Here is a 19,996-nt window from a genome sequence, read left to right on the forward strand (position 1 = left end):
GCTGGAACTGCAGGTTTCTGTTTCCCAATCTATTTCAGGGTAGTTGAAGTCCCCCATAATAATGACTTCTCCTTGAGTCACAGCTTCATCTATTTGCTTTACAAGGATATTCTCCATTGCTTCCATTATTTTTGGAGATTTATAACAAACCCCTATCAGTAATTTATTATTTTTCCCCCTCCCCTTATCTCCACCCACAGGGATTCTACATTTTCATTAAATTCACCTATATTATCACGCAGGATGAGTTTTAAGGACGATTTTACATATAGACACACCCCTCCCCCTCGCTTATCTGTACGGTCATTTCTGAACAGGCTATAGCCCTGCAAGTTAACAGCCCAGTCATGGCTCTCATCCAGCCACGTTTCAGATATCCCCACCATGTCATAATTATGCTCCAACAACATTAGTTCTAATTCGTCCATTTTGTTGGCGAGGCTTCTGGCATTAGTATACATGCACTTGATGTTCCTCTCTGTACCTCTTTTTCTTAAATTATTAACTGTTCTAACCCCACCCCCCATGCCACCGCCACCCCCAACTTCCTTATTTGTGCCCAGGTCTGTATCTGCACTATCTTCCCCTCCTATAAAATGAATACCCTCCCCCCCATTTTGCCTCTGAAAAATGGGAATAGAAAGTGATAAAAAAATGTTATGTATCCCAAAATAGCACCAATATATACATCAAATCATTGTGCTAAAAACAAACACTCATATTGCTTTGTTGGTGGAACACAAAAAAATGCTATAGTTCTCAAAACATGGTGATGCAAAAAAATATTTTTTGCATTTAAAAAAAATGCATTTTGTGTGTGTAAATGTAGCAAAACATAAAAAAACTATAGAAATCTGGTATTGCTTTAATCGTACTGACCCAAATAAGGCAACCTTATGACTTATTCTGCATAGTGAACTGTGTTATAAAAAATATAAAACGATTGTTGAACTTCTGTTTATTTTGAAATGTGTGAGCAATATTCATCTCCCATTTGTGGAATCTCACTGGACACGTTTTTAGCTTAAAGAAATAGATTCTAGGTTTTAATTAATTTTGCGTGATGGTTTCGGTTGTTTCCTAATGTTATTCAATTGGGCTGTTCTGGTGAGCATTTTTTCTCATGAACCAAATCAGCGCGTGAAGAAAAAAAAAAGTCTGAGCACGCGCTATATTTTTCCGTATGTTGGATGAGATTCGCCTATTCAAGTCTATTATATGAAGAAAAAAAAATGGATACCATATGGATCAACTGTATAGTAGCCGATCTTTACAGATACATTGCAAAACTTAACATAGGAAACTGAATTTGGTCTTGTACATGTAAAAAAAATTACAGTTTTAAAAAACTGATGCCATACAGGTGTAAATTGTCTGTTTTCTTCTGAAAGTTAATTGGATGAATTTTTATATGTTCAATTGATCTTAGTCTAAGGTTAAGTTCACTTTTATTCTGAGGTTTATGTTAATCATTTAAGTCGGGGTTTCTCTCTAAATCTCTGAAAAAAAAGAAGATTCAGACAGAATAGCCAAGGGAACCATTCGCTAAAATGAGGCAGAGTCACTTTGGACTCCATTTTGCCTCTTTCCCGGCAATGTTCTATCTTTTTAGGCATAAACAAACGCACTAAAAAGGTAGAACATTGACCACACTTTTATGTACCTCTAGAAAAGAAAAAAATCACCAGAACAGGGGGCCGTACAGAAGTCACAGTTTCTCCATCTGCCTCATAATAGTAAATGGTTCAGTTTGAAGCAAATTTAGCAGAGTTAGACAGAAACCCTTATATAGTTGCTCAGCATAACGCATAGGATCAATATGAACCGAGCCTTAACCCCAAGGGTGGTTTGTACGTTAACGACCAGGCCAATTTTTACAATTCTGACCACTGTCCCTTTATGAGGTAATAACTCAAACGCTTCAACGGATCTTGGCGATTCTGAGACTATTTTTTCGTGACCTATTGTACTTCACAATAGTGGTAATATTTCTTCGATATAACTTGCCTTTATCCATGTAAAAAGGAAATTTGGCGAAAATTTTTGCAATTTTCAAACTTTGACTTTTTGTGCTCTTAAACCAGAGAATAGGTCACACAAAATAGTTCATAAATAAAATATCCCACATGCTTATTTTACATCAGCACAATTTTTGAAACTATTTTTTTTTTTGTTTGGAAGTTATGAGGGTTAAAAGTTGACCAGCGAGTTCTCATTTTTACAACAAAATTTACAAAACCATTTTTTGGGGGGCCACCTCACATTTGAAGTCACTTTGAGGCTTCTACAGTACATGGCAGAAAATACCCAAAAGTGACACCATTCTAAAAACTGCTCCTCTCAAGCTGATCAAAACCACATTCAAGAAGTGTATTAACCCTTTAGGTGCTTCACAGGAATGAATGGAATGTGGAAGGAAAAAATGAACATTTAACTTTTTTTCACCAAAATGTAAATTTAGACTAATTTTTTTTTATTCTCACAAGGGTAACAGGAAAAAATTAACCCTAAACTTTATAATGCAATTTCTCCTGAACATGCAGATACACAATATATGGGGGAAAAACACTGTTTAGGCGCATGGCAGAGCTCAGAAGAGGAGTGCGGTTTGACTTTTTCAACGCAAAATTGGTTGGATGTAGTTTGGAACCCATGTCGCGTTTGGAGAGCCCCTGATGTGCCTAAACAGTGGAAACCCCCCACAAGTGACCCCATTTTGGAAACTAGAGCCCAAGGACTTATCTAGATGCGTGGTGAGCACTTTGAACCCCCAAGTGGTTCACTAAAGTTTATAATGTAGAGTCATGAAAATAAAAAATCATTTTTTTTTCCACAAAAAATGATCTTTTAGCCCCCAATTTTCTATTTTCACAAGAGTAGCAGGAGAAATTGGACCCCAAAAGTTGTCAATTTGTCCTGAAGACACTGATACCCCATATGTGGGAGAAAATAACTGTTTGGGCACACGTCGGGGCTCAGAAGGGAAGTAGTGACGTTTTGGAATGCAGACATTGATGGAATGGTCTGTGGACGTCATGTTGCATTTGCAGAGCCACTGATGTGCCTAAACAGTAGAAACCCCCCACAAGTGACCCCATTTTGGAAATTAGACCCCCCCAAGGAACTTATCTAGATGTGCCTAAACAGTGGCAATGCCCAACAAGTGCCCCGTTTTGGAACTAATCTACCATTTCCTGGTATGTGAATTTTAGAATGTAGTGGCATGCGTTAGTTGTGTAGTGTTTGTCAGGATGCCATACGTCAGTTGTGTAAGTCAGAAACGAATTTAGTAGTACATGGAGGTGTGGTACAGTCTAAAGCATTATTTAATTCAAAGGCCAGGTTTATTGGGGCAAGTGTAGTGTTGATAAATGGTTTCCTTTTGCACCTCTTCTGCGACTTACCTTTTTTTCTCACTTTGAGGGACCTCCCCGAGGAAATGTTGACCTGGTATGATACGAGCACCTTCAGAGCCGGAAGTACTGGGGCCCTCTCCTTCCTGATCTCCAAAGATTAAAGCCCTTGATCACTACCTCCTGGAACTGAAGGTACAACATATCGGTCTGGCCTGCACATGGTGACAGCAGGAAAACGTTGAGTATACAGGGTGGGCCATTTATATGGATACACCTAAATAAAATGGGAATGGTTGGTGATATCATTTTCCTGTTTGTGGCACATAAGTATAGGGGAGGGGGAAAACATTTCAAGATAAATAGTGACCATGGCGGCCATTTTGAAGTCAGCCATTTTGGATCCAACTTTTTTTTTTTTTCCAGTGGGAAGAGGGTCATGTGTCACATCAAACTTATTGAAAATTTCACAAGAAAAACAATGGTGTGCTTGGTTTTAACGTAACTTTATTCTTTCATGAGTTATTTACAAATTTATGACCACCTATAAAATGTGTTCAAAGTGCTGCCCATTGTGTTGGATTGTCAATGCAACCCTCTTCTCCCACTCTTGACACACTGATAGCAACACCGCAGAAGAAATGCTAGCACAGTCTTCCAGTATCCGTTGTTTCAGATGCTGCACATCTCGTATCTTCATAGCATAGACAACTGCCATCAGATGACCCCAAAGATAAAAGTCTAAGCGGCTCAGATCGGGAGACCTTGGGAGCCATTCAACTGGCCCACGACGACCAATCCACTTTCCAGAAAACTGTTCATGTAGGAATGCTCAGACCTGACACCCAAGATGGTGCACCAACATATTATGGGTGTCAGGTCCTGTCAGGTTCTGCAAATGGCATCTGTAAATTATTCCAGAAAAGTCTGTATTCCAGACTATCACTACTGCCCTTCCAAGCCCTGCCATGTGCTAAATAGTTTACAACCACAAATGGGGTTTTCCCCATTTGAAAGAAATGATGTAACAAAGTGTGGGGTCCATTTTCATCTATTACCCATGATCAAAGTTAAATAAATGCGAATACCAGATTTTAAATAAAAAAAAATGTTTATGGTCCAATGGTATGAAATACCTGTGGTGTAACATGCTCATTACACCTATAGATGAACTTATTGAAGTGTGTATGTTTTTTAAATTGTGTCACTTTTGGGGGTATTCTGTTGTTCTGGCATCTTAGGGACTCTGAAAATGTGACATGGCAACCATTTCAGCAAAATCTTCGCTCCAAAATGGCCCATTTTTTTTTATTTTTTATTCTTAGCCCTACCATTTACTGAAACTATAGTTTCTGACTACACGTCAGAGATTTGCATACTCTGGATAACTTGCATTAAAAAGATAAACTTTTTTTATATTAACCCTTGTGAAAATAAAAAATTTGGGTATTTTACCATCAAATTGTAGAAAGTTCAGTGTATGACCCGCAGTTTAAAAATGCTCACTATACCACTATGGTAATTCCTACAGTGGTGTAGGTGTAAGGTACAGAGGGTGGTAGTCATGGTCGAGGGGCTATGTTCCCACACCCTGGTACCCCACAAATGAGCAGTGTCCCAGTTCCTTAGTGTCACTCTGTGTACAATGCACTGTATTCACATTCAGACCGGCGGCCTCCACTGTTTCCATGTCCTTTAGTCTAGGATCAACCACACACAATTCAGGGGACAATTGCTTCTTATCAAACAGTCCAACTTTACTTAACAGCCGAGTTCAATTGATGTTACAGCACAGTACGTTACCATTAACCCATCAGCAGACAGGCCTCGTATTCTAACAGAAGTTGTGCACAAACTGTATAAAGTCAGACAATAGTCGTCTTTCCTTCACCATGCATGCAAATCTCTGACATCTCATTAGCCATAAATGAGGCTTTTCATTTGCATATTTCGGACGGACAGCTTTTTCTTCCTCAGCTGTGTAACATCAATTAATTGTGACAACACTGCCAGTCAGACACCTGCATCCAACACTTCACATCACCGAGGGGTGAGCCGTTCGGTTAGGAATCAACACATTTCTCCAAAATGATCCAGAGGAAATCTCTGTCCCGAACAGACAGGCTATTGACGGCTCGGAGTGGCGCTCATGCTCACAGTGCAATCTCACGCATTCGCTCTCTAGGCTGAGACAAAAGGTAGTCAATGGAATTATTACATGCCACACTTGGTGCTACATCCAGCCGGCCTGTTCTGGCCTTCCACTATCATCACATGTTGCCGATTTGGATTTTGTTCCAAAGGGTAAAATCAGTCCTAGGTACTGGCCCTATGTCACACAGTGATAAAGTAAAAGCGGGCAATATTGTAGCAGCTTATAATGGAGAATAATATAGACCCATTGACACCGCCGGTGAGTCAGTCCGGTATGAAATGGCCACAGAAAATGACTCACCAAGGGCTTTCAGCCACCAATGTGCGCTAAGGCTACTTTCACACTAACTTCGTTTTTAATATGTCGCAATGCGCCGTTTAGGGGAAAAAACGCGTCCTGCAAAGTTGTTTGCAGGATGCTTTTTGCCCCATAGAGTAACATTACAGACGCATTGCGACGTATTGACACACGTGTTGTGGCGGACCGCCGGGAGCAAAAAACGTTAAATGTAACGTTTTTTGCTGCTGACGGACCGCTTTTTCCGACCGCGCATGCGCGGCCAGAACTCCACCCCCACCTCCCCGCACCTCACAATGGGGCAGTGGATGCATCGGAGAAATGCATCCGCTGCCCCGTTGTGCGGCGCAACAAACGCTAGCGTCGGAATCTCGGCCCGACGCAATGCGACGGGCCGAATCCAACGCTAGTGTGAAAGTAGCCTAATGCATTTCATTCAGGTGTTGGAAATGTATGTATCTTTCTAAAAGATGCAATGGATACCTTTCAGGCAGAAGATGATGACGATGATCACTTCTTCTTGTGATAGTTTTAGGAACATGACGAGGTAACCTTCTCAACTCCATGAAGATACCAAGCTTTCTATTTAAGCCTAGGGGAAAATTCCTACCACTGTGACTTTTGCTGCTAATTTGCAGAAAATCCCATGAACGTCGATGACAAAATCCACATTATACATGAATTTGTTACAGCATGCAAATTTCACCGTCTGCATTCTCATTTCACGCTGCACATTTCTTTTCTGCGAAATACAGATGAGATTCGGATTGCTCTCCTCCACTTCGCTGCTATTGTAATATACTGTCCCTTTTCCATCTATGAATCCAGACAATAAATCTATAACGCAGAAATCATGTGTGAACATACCATACAGCAGAATTTTCCAGCAGACAAGTTCTCTTTAATTATCATTTAAAAAAATGAAGGGACCCTCCTGCCAACCCACAATTCAATGTGCAAAAAAACCAAAAGTGACATAAAAAGAAATAGACACGAACCAGACAGTGTTAAAATATGTTTATTTATTTGTTTATTTTTTTTTTATTACTGGTAAAGTGTACTGCTCATGAAATAACTGTACGCCAGGACTGAAGTGTTTCCATCAGCCAGACGATAGACTGGTTTGTAAATGATAATAGATTATTGAACTAGGACTATCCTCCGCCCAGTGATAATAATACAGGCGATCCATTCTTAGTTCATTCATCTTTAATAGTTACATATTAGAAAGTTGGTAGTGTAAAACATAAAGGCAAAACATACAAACAAAATATCTAAAATGGCCATAAACAAGTCACTACGGAAAGGTAATAGAGGTTTATTATGGAAGTGTATAAGCAAAGATATGGGGGATATAGCAGGCAAAGAGGAGCTCAACCAGTACAGGTAAAAAGTAATCTATTGCCCCTCTTTCTATGAAAACATCGGGGGTGCGTGTTTTGTTGCCACTGCTCACCTACTACACACATATCCCATGTATTGCATGGCTCTATAATGGCCGCACTTCTTTGCAATTTACTCAAGTTACAAGTGGAAATACAGAAGTGGCACCAATTACTCATAGCAGCTAGAGGAAAACGTGCATCATGTGGGTTGGTGTAAGGGAAAGCAGCCCCTAGAGGAGAGACTTTCTTATACAGGTGCCCAACACATTTTCTGCTGCTCTAAAATGTTCACCAAACCGTGCAATGAAAACCTCAGGTCCGCATTACAACCAAAAAACCCGGAAGTAAACGGGTATTTGTTCTATGCAAATTTTCACAAATCCGCTGGACAGGCGGTGACTAACAGACTGGAGCTGGTCCCACTATTGTGACCCTCACTGGTCGGCAGTAACTAAGGACATGCGTCCCCCATTCTCCACAGGCCGCAGCATGGCTGCTAGGAGGAATGAATGGCGTGGCCGATTGCACTTGCACACTGCATCTCTATTCCAGTTCATGGCGCTGATTGTCGAGTCCAGCTTCGTATCTTCAGCATCATGGATTTTGTACCACCCTCTGCTCCATTCACTCCTCCTGGCTGCAGCAGTCTGGCCCAGAACGATCAGGGGGCATTGGTGCCCTGTTCCGGTGGTTGGTGGGGGTCCCAGCAGCTGGACGGACACCGATCTTACAACGGTCACTTATCCATTGAATACATGATAAATTGCTTAGACCCGAATACCAAGTTAAGTATGAGTTGTGGTGGTGGGAGACGGCACAAATAGACCGGTTTTACGTGAACTCTCCTTTGGAGACAGAAGTACATAAATGTAGCCTTAACAATAGAGCACGCACTGTTGGAATGATGATTTTATTACTAAGATCTCATTCACTGTGGAGGGATGTATCCCAGAATAGGAGCCCAGTAAAAACGGAGCAGTTGTCTATAACATCCAATCAGACCACGGCTTTCATTCTCCAAATGGCCTTTCAGAAATGAGAGCTAGGATCTGATATGTTTGCTGTGACAAAACTTGTGTCTTGCACTAGTTTTGATAACTCCCCATCCATCTTATGCTTATTTTTTTCAGCTATACTTATACACTCGATAGAGAATTTCTTAAAAAGTGAATATACATTTAAAGGGATTGTCGAGGACTTTAACACTGATGGCCTATCCTTAGGATAATTCATCAATGTCTGATCAGCTGTTTCCAGTGTCTGTAGCGGCTGGAACTGCTCAGTTACGGAGCTGCACAGCTGTTAATGGGATAGTGGCCCAGCTGGGTACTGCACATCCACCCTCTATTGACTTGAATAAGGGGTGGATGTGCAGTACCCGTACGTGGCCACTATACACTCGGTGGAGCTGTGCAGCTCTGCAACTGACCAGTTTCATCCACCACCGACACTGGGAACAGCAGATCGTAGGGGGTGCCAGGTGTCGCACACCTATAGATCAGACATTGATAACCTATCCTATGGATAGTCCATCAATGTTAAATTCCTGGACAACCCCTTTAAGGGGTTCTCAGGGTATACGATATCAAAATCTTATATCTAGGATAGGTCATCAGTTTCAGGTGGCTAGGGGTCTGTTAGCCAGCACCCACACCCTTTAGCTGTAATTAGCTCTGGCCAGTGGTAATCACTGAGTGGAGATGCACTGTGCATTTTGATTTAAAGCGTAGAAGCCGCTGCCAGGTGCTGCAGATCAGCACTTAAGAGCCAATGTTACAATATTCTACAGCATCAGGTACACATTAACAGAAGCTACACAATGTGTACACCCAGCCTCTGGAGTTTATAAATGATTGACGGATGTGCCGTATGTCGCACCCTCACCCATCTGAAGTTGATGACCATTCTTAGGTCTTCAATATCATATGTCTGGAGAAACGCTTTAAGTAAAAACAGTCACATTGAAGGCCACCATATACTGTATAGTTTCCTAGTTTCCTTATAAAATTCGGTTTTAAAATTGCTCCCAAAACATTTTAAATCTTTAAAATTTTATTACTAAAAATTTACATTGGGTGCAACTTTTAAAAGTATTAAATCTAGCCATCCCGCTGAAACCCGGCTCCACGAAGGACACCACCGTACTCCTGTATAATGCCAAAGACGTATTCTGCAATGGTCTGCAAGGTTACTGAAGCCTTGTAATATGGTACATAGAAAAAGGACTTTGTGCTGTATTGGGAAAGCGGGACTATGTTACAACCCTCGTACAGTGCATATAATGCTCTTTAATTCCGTCTCTCAGTAGCAGCAAGCCGAATCTGCTGTCAGGTATAGCAGCACATCTCAGGAGTGGAGAGGAACGCAAGATCTATAAATAACGACAAAATAAACCCCAAACACTACAGTACAGCACTATTTACCCATCAGTAATACAGAGCCAAGCGCACCACTATGCTACATCCATTACATTCTCTACAGTACAAGCAAAAACAATCCTTCAGAACAAAAACAAAGAAATAAATAATAAGTGCAAATACCTAAATATAGGCAAAAAAGCAACTGATGTCGCCTGTTATAGATGTGCAAAGCTTAGAGCGACCAAAGGCATTAAGCAACTATATGGCTATAATGCGATCTAGGATGGACTGGAGTGCAATCCAAAAGAACTGAGCAAGAAGATATACGTGTCGTGTGACGTAAAGTCAGAAATGTCGCTTCCAGGCTACAGCTCTATTAGTGATGGTCCCATCTGCCAGCCTTTATGTACATAATTAATGATACAGTGCAACAGGTCCTGCTGGTCAGAAGTAAGCGAAGTCCTGAGGACAGGCCACACAGTTCTGATGTGAAAAACTTGTCACAAGATGTACAGCTGGTTTTGCAGATTGGATGGAAACAGATAAAGGGGAAAATGGCCGCAGTTTGTCTGAGGAAAAAAACATTTTGACTTATTTCAGGAGGCTAAAACCTGTAATTCATGTGGGCTTACACAATGCGAGATAGCAACCACATTCCAAGCATAGAAATAAAATGACATTAATAATGCATTCCTATATCCATTAAAAGTGGAAATCACATTCATTTTGAGGTAATCATTAAAATGGCCGTCATCTGGTTACACGGTCTGAAACCTGTCCACAAAAGTTAGTTGGACCGGCGCGTGTGAGCATGTGCAGTAGGAAGCTCTGCACCTTCCCATCTACTTGCTTTACCATCTATTGCCTCCAACCTCAGGCTCCTGTACAGAGAGAGTGGTCAATCACAGAAACTAGGGAGCAGAGATAGAAACAAGTGGATGGGAAGGTGCACTGAACTGCTTGTCCACATCATGGGTGCACCAAGCGCCTCTGCTTGGTTTGACCAGTCAATTTGTGCTGGCAGACTCCCTCTAAAGGGAACCTGTCAGCAGGATTGTGCACAGAAAGTGTCAGGTCGGCGCTGTTCTACTGATTACAATGATACCTGGTGATGAAATCCATCTTGTGGTTGTTGTGTAATCTTTATTTGTAGTTTTGAGTTAACGATATGCTCGTGTTCCGGGGCGGCCTATGTGGGGGTCTTCATGTGGTGCTCTCCTTAGCTATTCATACTGATGGCTTCTGATAGGTCACTGATCCCTCAGTGACCTGCCCCCTGTTTTACGTACATTATTATGTATTAAAAAAAAAAAATCACCTTCAGCAGGCAGGAGATGGCTGCGGCAACTGCGCTGCAGCATGATCGCATGTATCATATGCATTAAATTGTTTTATTTAGTCATAAACATTGATTCTTTAAAAAAAAAAAACCACAAAAACATGTTCTCAAAATGGCACCGACCGCGCTTGTGCAGTAGCATCTAACGGCGATCCAATAGATCCTACTGTGCAGGCGGTGCCCTTTCGGAAGAGACATTTTTTACCTCTAGCAAAATGGGGCTGCCAATAGATGCTAATGTGCAGGCGCGGCCGATGCCATTTTGAGAAAGTTTTTTTTTTTTCAGAATCAATGAATAAGACTAAATAAAACAATTTAATGTACTTTATACATGGGACCATGCTGCAGCGCAGGCATCTGCCTGCTGAAGGGGATTTTTTTTCAATACATATAATAATCAGTATGTAAAACAGGGGGCAGGTCAAAAAATGGATCAGTGACCTGTCAGCAGTCTGCATTATGAATACCTAATCAGGGCACCACATGAAGACCCCCCCCACACACACTGGCCGCCGCATATCATTAACTCAAAGCTGAAAATAAAGATTAAACAACAACCACAAGATGGATTTCATCACCAGGTATCATTGTAATCAGTATAAGGGCGCCAACCTAACACTGTAGGTTACTGAGCACAATCCTGCTGCTTTAACATTTAGGACAGGTTTCAATGCAACAAGGCAGCAGTTAATAGAAAGTACTATAGTGATTACCTCCCTAGACAAAATCTGGGATTCCTGGGCATGCGCACTGCGTCCTGGGTGAGTGGCTTAGACACGCAGTGCGCATGCCCAGGAATCCCAGCCCCGCAGTGTGAATAAATCATAAGACACTGAGGGGCTGGGATTCACAAGCAGGGCGGCCGCACAGGCGCAGTCAGCGAGACTGCATATGAGGACATACGGGCAGCGCTCACTGCGCCTGCCCCAGGCAAGACAAAAGAGCGCAGGTGCCGGCAGATTTCAAAACAAACAGCACTGAGGAGACGGCGCCCGGCGCCAAGAAGACTTGAGTGACGGCTGTGTGGCGTCTGCAGCAGGGGGGGAAAGACCTGCCTCTAGGACTGAAGACAGGTATTTCGGACAAATTAAAAAACGGATTATTTCTGCATTTACAGCACCAATAACTAAAGGAGACACCTTGTCAGAATGTAGCATTACTGCTGCACAAGGTGGCTCTTTTAGTTTCAAACGCCTGGGGGGGAGGGGGGGTGCAGGAGGGGGAGGGGGAAGGTTCCCTTTAAGGTTATTTGGGAATGTATATACAATAACTTTTTATTTTTTTCTATTCCCAGATCCTCGTTTTGATGTGAAATAGATACAGATAAAGGGTACCAGTCAGTAGATTTGGGGGCAGTAAGCCATCAGCATGTCACCATACAGCAGGTGACTAGTGCTCAAAACATATCTATATTAACACCACGCATTTGGCACTCAAAGAATATAATATGTAACTTACCCTAAAGGAGTTCAGAGCTCATTGGGAGCTTGAAATTTTGACTTTGAATTGGCCTGGCAAAAATATTTTATATTACAAATTTAAATGGGTTGTCCATTAAAAAACATTGATGAAAGGTGCCCTGGTCTTTAATTACAGGTTCTGATCCTTGGAGACCCTCTCCTGGTGTATCCAGCACATGACTGCTTTTCCTGTGTTGTAATGTGACCACAGCTGTGGGTGAAGGGGCTGGCTGGTCAACTGCTCATTTACATAGCTAAGCCAGCCCCCTTCTCTATCTATACATGGTCTGTTAACACATAAAAAGGGCAGCATCCTAACTTCACTCACAGCCTGGTCATGTGCGGTCACAGGAAAAGCAGATGAAGACCTGCTGGGAATGAAGCTTATGGCAAAAGATGGTGGCATCTTTCAGGCATGGTCTATATTAGTAAGATACATAACTTACTACATTACCCACATTTAGCTTCATTTTTATCTTCACTGGGCAACTTTAATTAACCCTGTAATTGCCTGCACTAGATTGTCCCTTTGTTACAGATTATGCATGAAATCTATACTTTATGTAAGCCAACTTGAATTTCAGGTTTAGCAATCCTTTAACAAGGAATAAGCCAGAATAAAATGTCAGAAACGTCCCAGATGCTAGCAAATCAGGAAGCCGCTAAGGCTTCAATAAAACCCTTTATACAGTAATAACACGAATCTCTACTTGTAAGCATCAAATAAGTTAAAAAGATCCCAGGATCAACATTTCCTCGTTCCTTTGCTCTGTACATTACATTCAAACATAGTATTATCCTCACCTCGAGAATAAAAATACTGATAAATTCTAATTAGGAAAACCTAAGTCTGCATTTCGCCTAGTTCTGCATGAAGTACCTTAGTATATAAATACATAACACTGTAGCTCATTCATGTGTTACTACGCAGCATACCAAATCTACTAGTGCAACTTCCTGTTCCCTCAAACATCTACAGTATAAACAGACATCTGGAAGCTGGAAGTATTAATGCAAGCGCTCTCTGCACAGGTCTAATGTCAAAAGAAAAATATGGAGAGAAAATACCAGAACTCAAAGTAACTGAAACATAAAAAACAACTAAAAGAAAAGAATGTAAAAATGTCTAAAACCTTGAATGAGCCTAGATCAGCTCTCCCTCGGATGCCACAAGTTGTCTATACTGGATTCTGCATTTACTGCAACGCTTATAGATTCACCTAAGTACAAATGGTTCATCACCAGTACATCGTACTTCATTCTATAGGGCTCAGAAAAAGAAGCTTTGCTTACAAAACCAAAAATAAACATTATGCCAGAGCAAAAAGTAGAGTCTTGCAGCAATGTCTTCTAACAAATCATAAGGTCAACAAGAGGATTGGACAGGGTCCTCAGTGGAGAAAAATGCTTAAACTTGTGTCATTTCAAGTTTCTGCAACTTCCACCTATTTGAAAGGCAAGGAAAGTACAGAGAACATTTCTTCTCCAAAAATACGTACCAAGAACCACTTGTTTAGGACATCAGTGACGTTCCTAAACTCCATGTGATGTGATGTCCAACTGAACGTTTGAAAATCTTATGGGATAATAATCCATTTTTACGTAATAATAATAACTAAAGTCAACATAATCACTCAACAGACCAGACCAGAAGTGATCAAATCCGAAGAATGTTAGTTTTTAGTTTTCAAAGCAAATGCTCGAGTGAGGTTGTGGTCAAAAGTTGACTTATTTTGTTTGACAGGTTGATGTAGACTTGTCAACTAAGTTTGTTATCTGCTTGAAAGAGGCCTTAAAAAAAACCTAGACCAGAGGTTATTGTAATTATGTAGAAAAGTTCTGCTTTTGGTTTACAAATATTTCCCTATGTGAACTTTTTGAGTTTTTAGAAAACTGGTATGTGCCTTTTATATAAAATGCTGCTACATTGTAGCCTTCATGCATAATACAGGCCTGCAAAACAAAGCAGTCTTATTAACAGCTTGGAAAAGTCCTATTTTAGTGCATGTATCAAAGGAAACTGGATTCACCAGTTCAGTATCCTCAGTATCCTACATTCATAAAACTAGAGGTCTGGATGTAGAGTTGGTGGACGTCTTGTAGGTATCAAGATAACGTCTTGCTTGTTCTGTCATGATGAGCTGGTCTTCCGTCTTCCCAAATACAACTGCTTCCCATTCGTAAAAAGACTGAAAACAGACACACAGTGGTTGATGTATTTGGACTTACTATAACACATGTACAATTTTAAATCAGTTATTACATTAACCCCTTCATGACCCAGCCTATTTTGACCTTAAAGACCTTGCCGTTTTTTGCAATTCTGACCAGTGTCCCTTCATGAGGTAATAACTCAGGAACGCTTCAATGGATCCTAGCGGTTCTGAGATTGTTTTTTCGTGACATATTGGGCTTCATGTTAGTGGTAAATTTAGGTCAATAAATTCTGTGTTTATTTGTGATAAAAACGGAAATTTGGCGAAAATTTTGAAAATTTCGCAATTTTCACATTTTGAATTTTTATTCTGTTAAACCAGAGAGTTATGTGACACAAAATAGTTAATAAATAACATTTCCCACACGTCTACTTTACATCAGCACAATTTTGGAAACAAAATTTTTTTTTGCTAGGAAGTTATAAGGGTTAAAATTTGACCAGCGATTTCTCATTTTTACAACGAAATTTACAAAACCGTTTTTTTTAGGGACCACCTCACATTTGAAGTCAGTTTGAGGGGTCTATATGGCTGAAAATACCCAAAAGTGACACCATTCTAAAAACTGCACCCCTCAAGGTGCACAAAACCACATTCAAGAAGTTTATTAACCCTTCAGGTGCTTCACAGCAGCAGAAGCAACATGGAAGGAAAAAATGAACATTTAACTTTTTAGTCACAAAAATGATTTTTCAGCAACAATTTTTTTATTTTCCCAATGGTAAAAGGAGAAACTGAACCACGTACGTTGTTGTCCAATTTGTCCTGAGTACGCTGATACCTCATATGTGGGGGTAAACCACTGTTTGGGCGCACGGCAGGGCTTGGAAGGGAAGGAGCGCCATTTGACTTTTTGAATGAAAAATTGGCTGCACTCTTTAGCGGACACCATGTCACATTTGGAGAGCCCCCGTGTGCCTAAAAATTGGAGCTCCCCCACAAGTGACCCCATTTTGGAAACTAGACGCCCCAAGGAACTTATCTAGATGCATAGTGAGCCCTTTAAACCCCCAGGTGCTTCACAAATTGATCCGTAAAAATGAAAAAGTACTTTTTTTTCCACAAAAAAATTCTTTTAGCCTCAATTTTTTCATTTTCACATGGACAACAGGATAAAATGGATCCTAAAATTTGTTTGGCAATTTCTCCTGAGTACACCGATACTTCACATGTGGGGGTAAACCACTGTTTGGGCACATGGTAAGGCTCGAAAGGGAAGGAGCGCCATTTGACTTTTTGAATGAAAAATTATCTCCATCGTTAGCGGACACCATGTCGCGTTTGGAGAGACCCTGTGTGCTTAAACATTGGAGCTCCCCCACAAGTGACCCCATTTTGGAAACTGGACCCCCCAAGGAACTTATCTAGATGCCTAGTGAGCACTTTAAACCCTCAGGTGCTTCACAAATTGATCCGTAAAAATGAAAAAGTACTTTTTTTTCACAAAAAATTTATTTTCGCCTCAATTTTTTCATTTTCACATGGGCAATAGGATAAAATGGATCCTAAAATTTGTTGAGCAATTTCTCCCGAGTACGCCGATACCTCATATGTGGGGGTAAACCACTGTTTGGGCACACGGCAGGGCTCGGAAGGGAAGGCGCGCCTTTTAACTTTTTGAATGGAAAATTAGCTCCAATTGTTAGCGGACACCATGTCGCATTTGGAGAGCCCCTGTGTGCCTATGCAATGGAGCTCCCCCACAAGTGACCCCATTTTGGAAACTAGACCCCCCAAGGAACTTATCTAGATGCATACTGAGCACTTTAAACCCCCAGGTGCTTCACAGAAGTTTATAATGCAGAGCCATGAAAATAAAAAATAATTTTTCTTTTCTCAAAAATGATTTTTTAGCCTGGAATTTCCTATTTTGCCAATGGTAATAGGAGAAATTGGACCACAAATGTTGTTGTCCAGTTTGTCCTGAGTATGCAGATACCCCATATGTGGGGGTAAACCACTGTTTGGGCGCATGGCAGGGCTCAGAAGGGAAGGCACGCCATTTGGCTTTTTAAATGGAAAATTATCTCCAATCATTAGCGGACACCATGTCGCGTTTGGAGAGCCCCTGTGTGCCTAAACATTGGAGATCCCCCACAAATTACCCCATTTTGGAAACTAGACCCCCAAAGGAACTAATCTAGATGTGTAGTGAGCACTTTGAACCCTCAAGTGCTTCACAGAAGTTTATAACGCAGAGCCATGAAAATAAAAAAAAAAAATTATTTTCTCAAAAATGAATTTTAGCCCGCAATTTTTTATTTTCCCAAGGGTAACAGGAGAAATTTGACCCCAAAAGTTGTTGTCCAGTTTCTCCTGAGTACGCTGATACCCCATATGTGGGGGTAAACCACTGTTTAGGCACATGCTGGGGCTCGGAAGTGAAGTAGTGACGTTTTGAAATGCAGACTTTGATGGAATGCTCTGTGGGCGTCACGTTGCGTTTGCAGAGCCCCTGATGTGGCTAAACAGTAGAAACCCCACACAAGTGACCCCATTTTGGAAACTAGACCCCGAAAGGAACTTATCTAGATGTGAGGTGAGCACTTTCAACCCCCAAGTGCTTCACAGAAGTTCATAACACAGAGCAGTGATAATAATAAATACGTTTTCTTTCCTCAAAAATAATTTTTTAGCCCAGAATTTTTTATTTTCCCAAGGGTTACAGGAGAAATTGGACCACAAAAGTTGTTGTCCAGTTTCTCCTGAGTACGCTGATACCCCATGTGTGGGGGTAAACCACTGTTTGGGCACACGTGGGGGCTCAGAAGGGAAGTAGTGACTTTTGAAATGCAGACTTTGATGGAATGGTCTGCGGGCGTCACATTGCGTTTGCAGAGCCCCTGGTGTGCCTAAACAGTAGAAACCCCCCACAAGTGACCCCATTTTGGAAACTAGACCCCCAAAGGAACTTATCTAGATGTGTGGTGAGCACTTTCAACCCCCAAGTGCTTTACAGAAGTTTATAACGCAGAGCCGTGAAAATAATAAATACGTTTTCTTTCCTCAAAAATGATGTTTTAGCAAGCAATTTTTTATTTTCTCAAGGGTAACAGGAGAAATTGGACCCCAGTAATTGTTGTGCAGTTTGTCCTGAGTATGCTGGTACCCCATATGTGGGGGTAAACCACTGTTTGGGCACACGTCGGGGTTCGGAAGTGAGGGAGCACCATTTGAATTTTTGAATACAAGATTGGCTGGAATCAATGGTGGCGCCATGTTGCGTTTGGAGACCCCCTGAAGTGCCTAAACAGTGGAAACCCCTCAATTCTACCTCCAACACACCCCTAACCCTTATCCCAACTGTAGCCGTAACCCTAATCACAACCCTAACCCCAACACACCCCTAACCACAACCCTAACCCCAACACACCCCTAACCCTAACCACAACCCTAATTCCAACCCAACTCTAAGGCTATGTGCCAACGTTGCGGATTCGTATGAGATTTTTCAGCATCATTTTTGAAAAATCCGCGGGTAAAAAGCACTGCGTTTTACCTGTGGATTTACCGTGGATTTCCAGTGTTTTTTGTGCGGATTTCACCTGTGGATTCCTATTGAGGAACAGGTGTAAAACGCTGCGGAATCCGCACAAAGAATTGGCATGCTGCGGAAAATACAACGCAGCGTTCCCGCGCGGTATTTTCTGCACCATGGGCACAGCGGATTTGGTTTTCCATATGTTTACATGGTACTGTAAACCTGATGGAACACTGCTGCGGATCCGCAGCGGCCAATCCGCACCGTGTGCACATAGCCTAATTCTAAAGGTATGTGCACACGCTGCGGAAAACGCTGCGGATCCGCAGCAGTTTCCCATGAGTTTACAGTTCAATGTGAACCTATGGGAACCAAAAATCGCTGTACACATGCTGCGGAAAAACTGCATGGAAACGCAGCGGTTTACATTCCGCAGCATGTCACTTCTTTCTGCGGATTCCGCAGCGGTTTTACAACTGCTCCAATAGAAAATCGCAGTTGTAAAACCGCAGTGAAATGCGCAGAAAAACCGCGGTAAATCCACGATAAATCGGCAGCGGTTTAGCACTGTGGATTTTTCAAATCCGCTGCGGAAAAATCCGCATAGGACCAGAATACGTGTGCACATACCGAAACCCTAACCCTAGCCCTAACCCTACCCCTAACCCTACCCCTAACCCTAGCCCTAACCCTACCCCTAACCCTAGTTCTTACCCCAACCTTAGTGAAAAAAAAAAAAATTCTTTATTTTTTTTATTGTCCCTATCTATGGGGGTGACAAAGGGGGGGGGGGTCATTTACTATTTTTTTATTTTGATCACTGAGATATAACCTATCTCAGTGATCAAAATTCACTCTGGAACGAATCTGCCGGCCGGCAGATTCGGCGGGCGCACTGCATATGCGCCCGCCATTTTGGAAGATGGCGGCGCCCAGGAAAGAAGACGGACGGACCTCGGGCGGCCAGGTAAGTATAAGGGGGGGGAGATCAGGGCACGGGGGGGGCGTCGGAGCACGGGGGGGTGGATCGGATCATGGGGGGGGTGGATCGGAACACGGGAGGGAGGATTGGAGCACGGGGAAGGATTGGAGCACGGGGTGAGGGATCGCTGTGCGGGGGGGTGGATCGGAGCACGGGGGGGTCGCTGTGTGCGGGGGGGGATCGGAGTGCGGGGGGGTTTGATTGGAGCGCGGGGGGTGTGATTGGTGCACGGGGAAGCGGACAGGAGGACGGGGGAGCGGAGCACAGGACGGAGGGGAGCGGACCACAGATCGGGGGGCTGGGGGGGCGATCGGAGGAGTGGGGTGGGGGCACATTAGTATTTCCAGCCATGGCCGATGATATTGCAGCATCGGCCATGGCTGGATTGTAATATTTCACCAGTTTTTTAGGTGAAATATTACAAATCGCTCTGATTGGCAGTTTCACTTTCAACAGCCAATCAGAGCGATCGTAGCCACGAGGGGGTGAAGCCACCCCCCCTGGGCTAAACTACCACTCCCCCTGTCCCTGCAGATCGGGTGAAATGGGAGTTAACCCTTTCACCCGGCCTGCAGGGACGCGATCTTTCCATGACGCATATGCTGCGTCATGGGTCGGAATGGCACCGACTTTCATGACGCAGCGTATGCGTCAAAGGTCGGGAAGGGGTTAAAGGAAACCTGTCACCAGGTTTTCTCCATATAACGTGCGACACCACCATTAAGTCCTCTGTTACAGAATACTAGGATGCTGTTAAAAAAACAACTCCCCAGTCTCATTGTGCAGATCCCAAAAAGACCTTTAATAATACTCACCAACAGCATGGTACGGTCTGATGGGTGTTCTCTTGTCTTCATTCATTGCCTCATCTTTTCGTACAATCATAATCCTCCTACCCTACTTCATGTGGATGACGTGTCCTACGTCATCCACACAGTTTTTCCCTTCTCGCTCATGCACAAGTGCAC

At 42.4% G+C, this 19,996-nt stretch overlaps 1 protein-coding gene across 1 annotated transcript in view; it reads right to left on the reverse strand.

Annotated features, from left to right (window-relative positions):
* Window positions 1–11,679: 11,679 nt before the first annotated feature.
* MYBL1 (MYB proto-oncogene like 1) overlaps window positions 11,680–19,996 on the reverse strand; it is a 67,349-nt gene continuing 59,032 nt past the window's right edge. Inside the window, exon 16 of the mRNA XM_069731427.1 lies at window positions 11,680–14,538. Coding sequence (XP_069587528.1) covers window positions 14,407–14,538 — 132 coding nt within the window. The 3' untranslated portion in view covers window positions 11,680–14,406. The remainder of the gene's footprint in view (window positions 14,539–19,996) is intronic.

The sequence above is a fragment of the Ranitomeya imitator genome, chromosome 6 (assembly GCF_032444005.1).
Source record: "Ranitomeya imitator isolate aRanImi1 chromosome 6, aRanImi1.pri, whole genome shotgun sequence".
NCBI classification, from domain to species: Eukaryota; Metazoa; Chordata; class Amphibia; order Anura; family Dendrobatidae; genus Ranitomeya; species Ranitomeya imitator.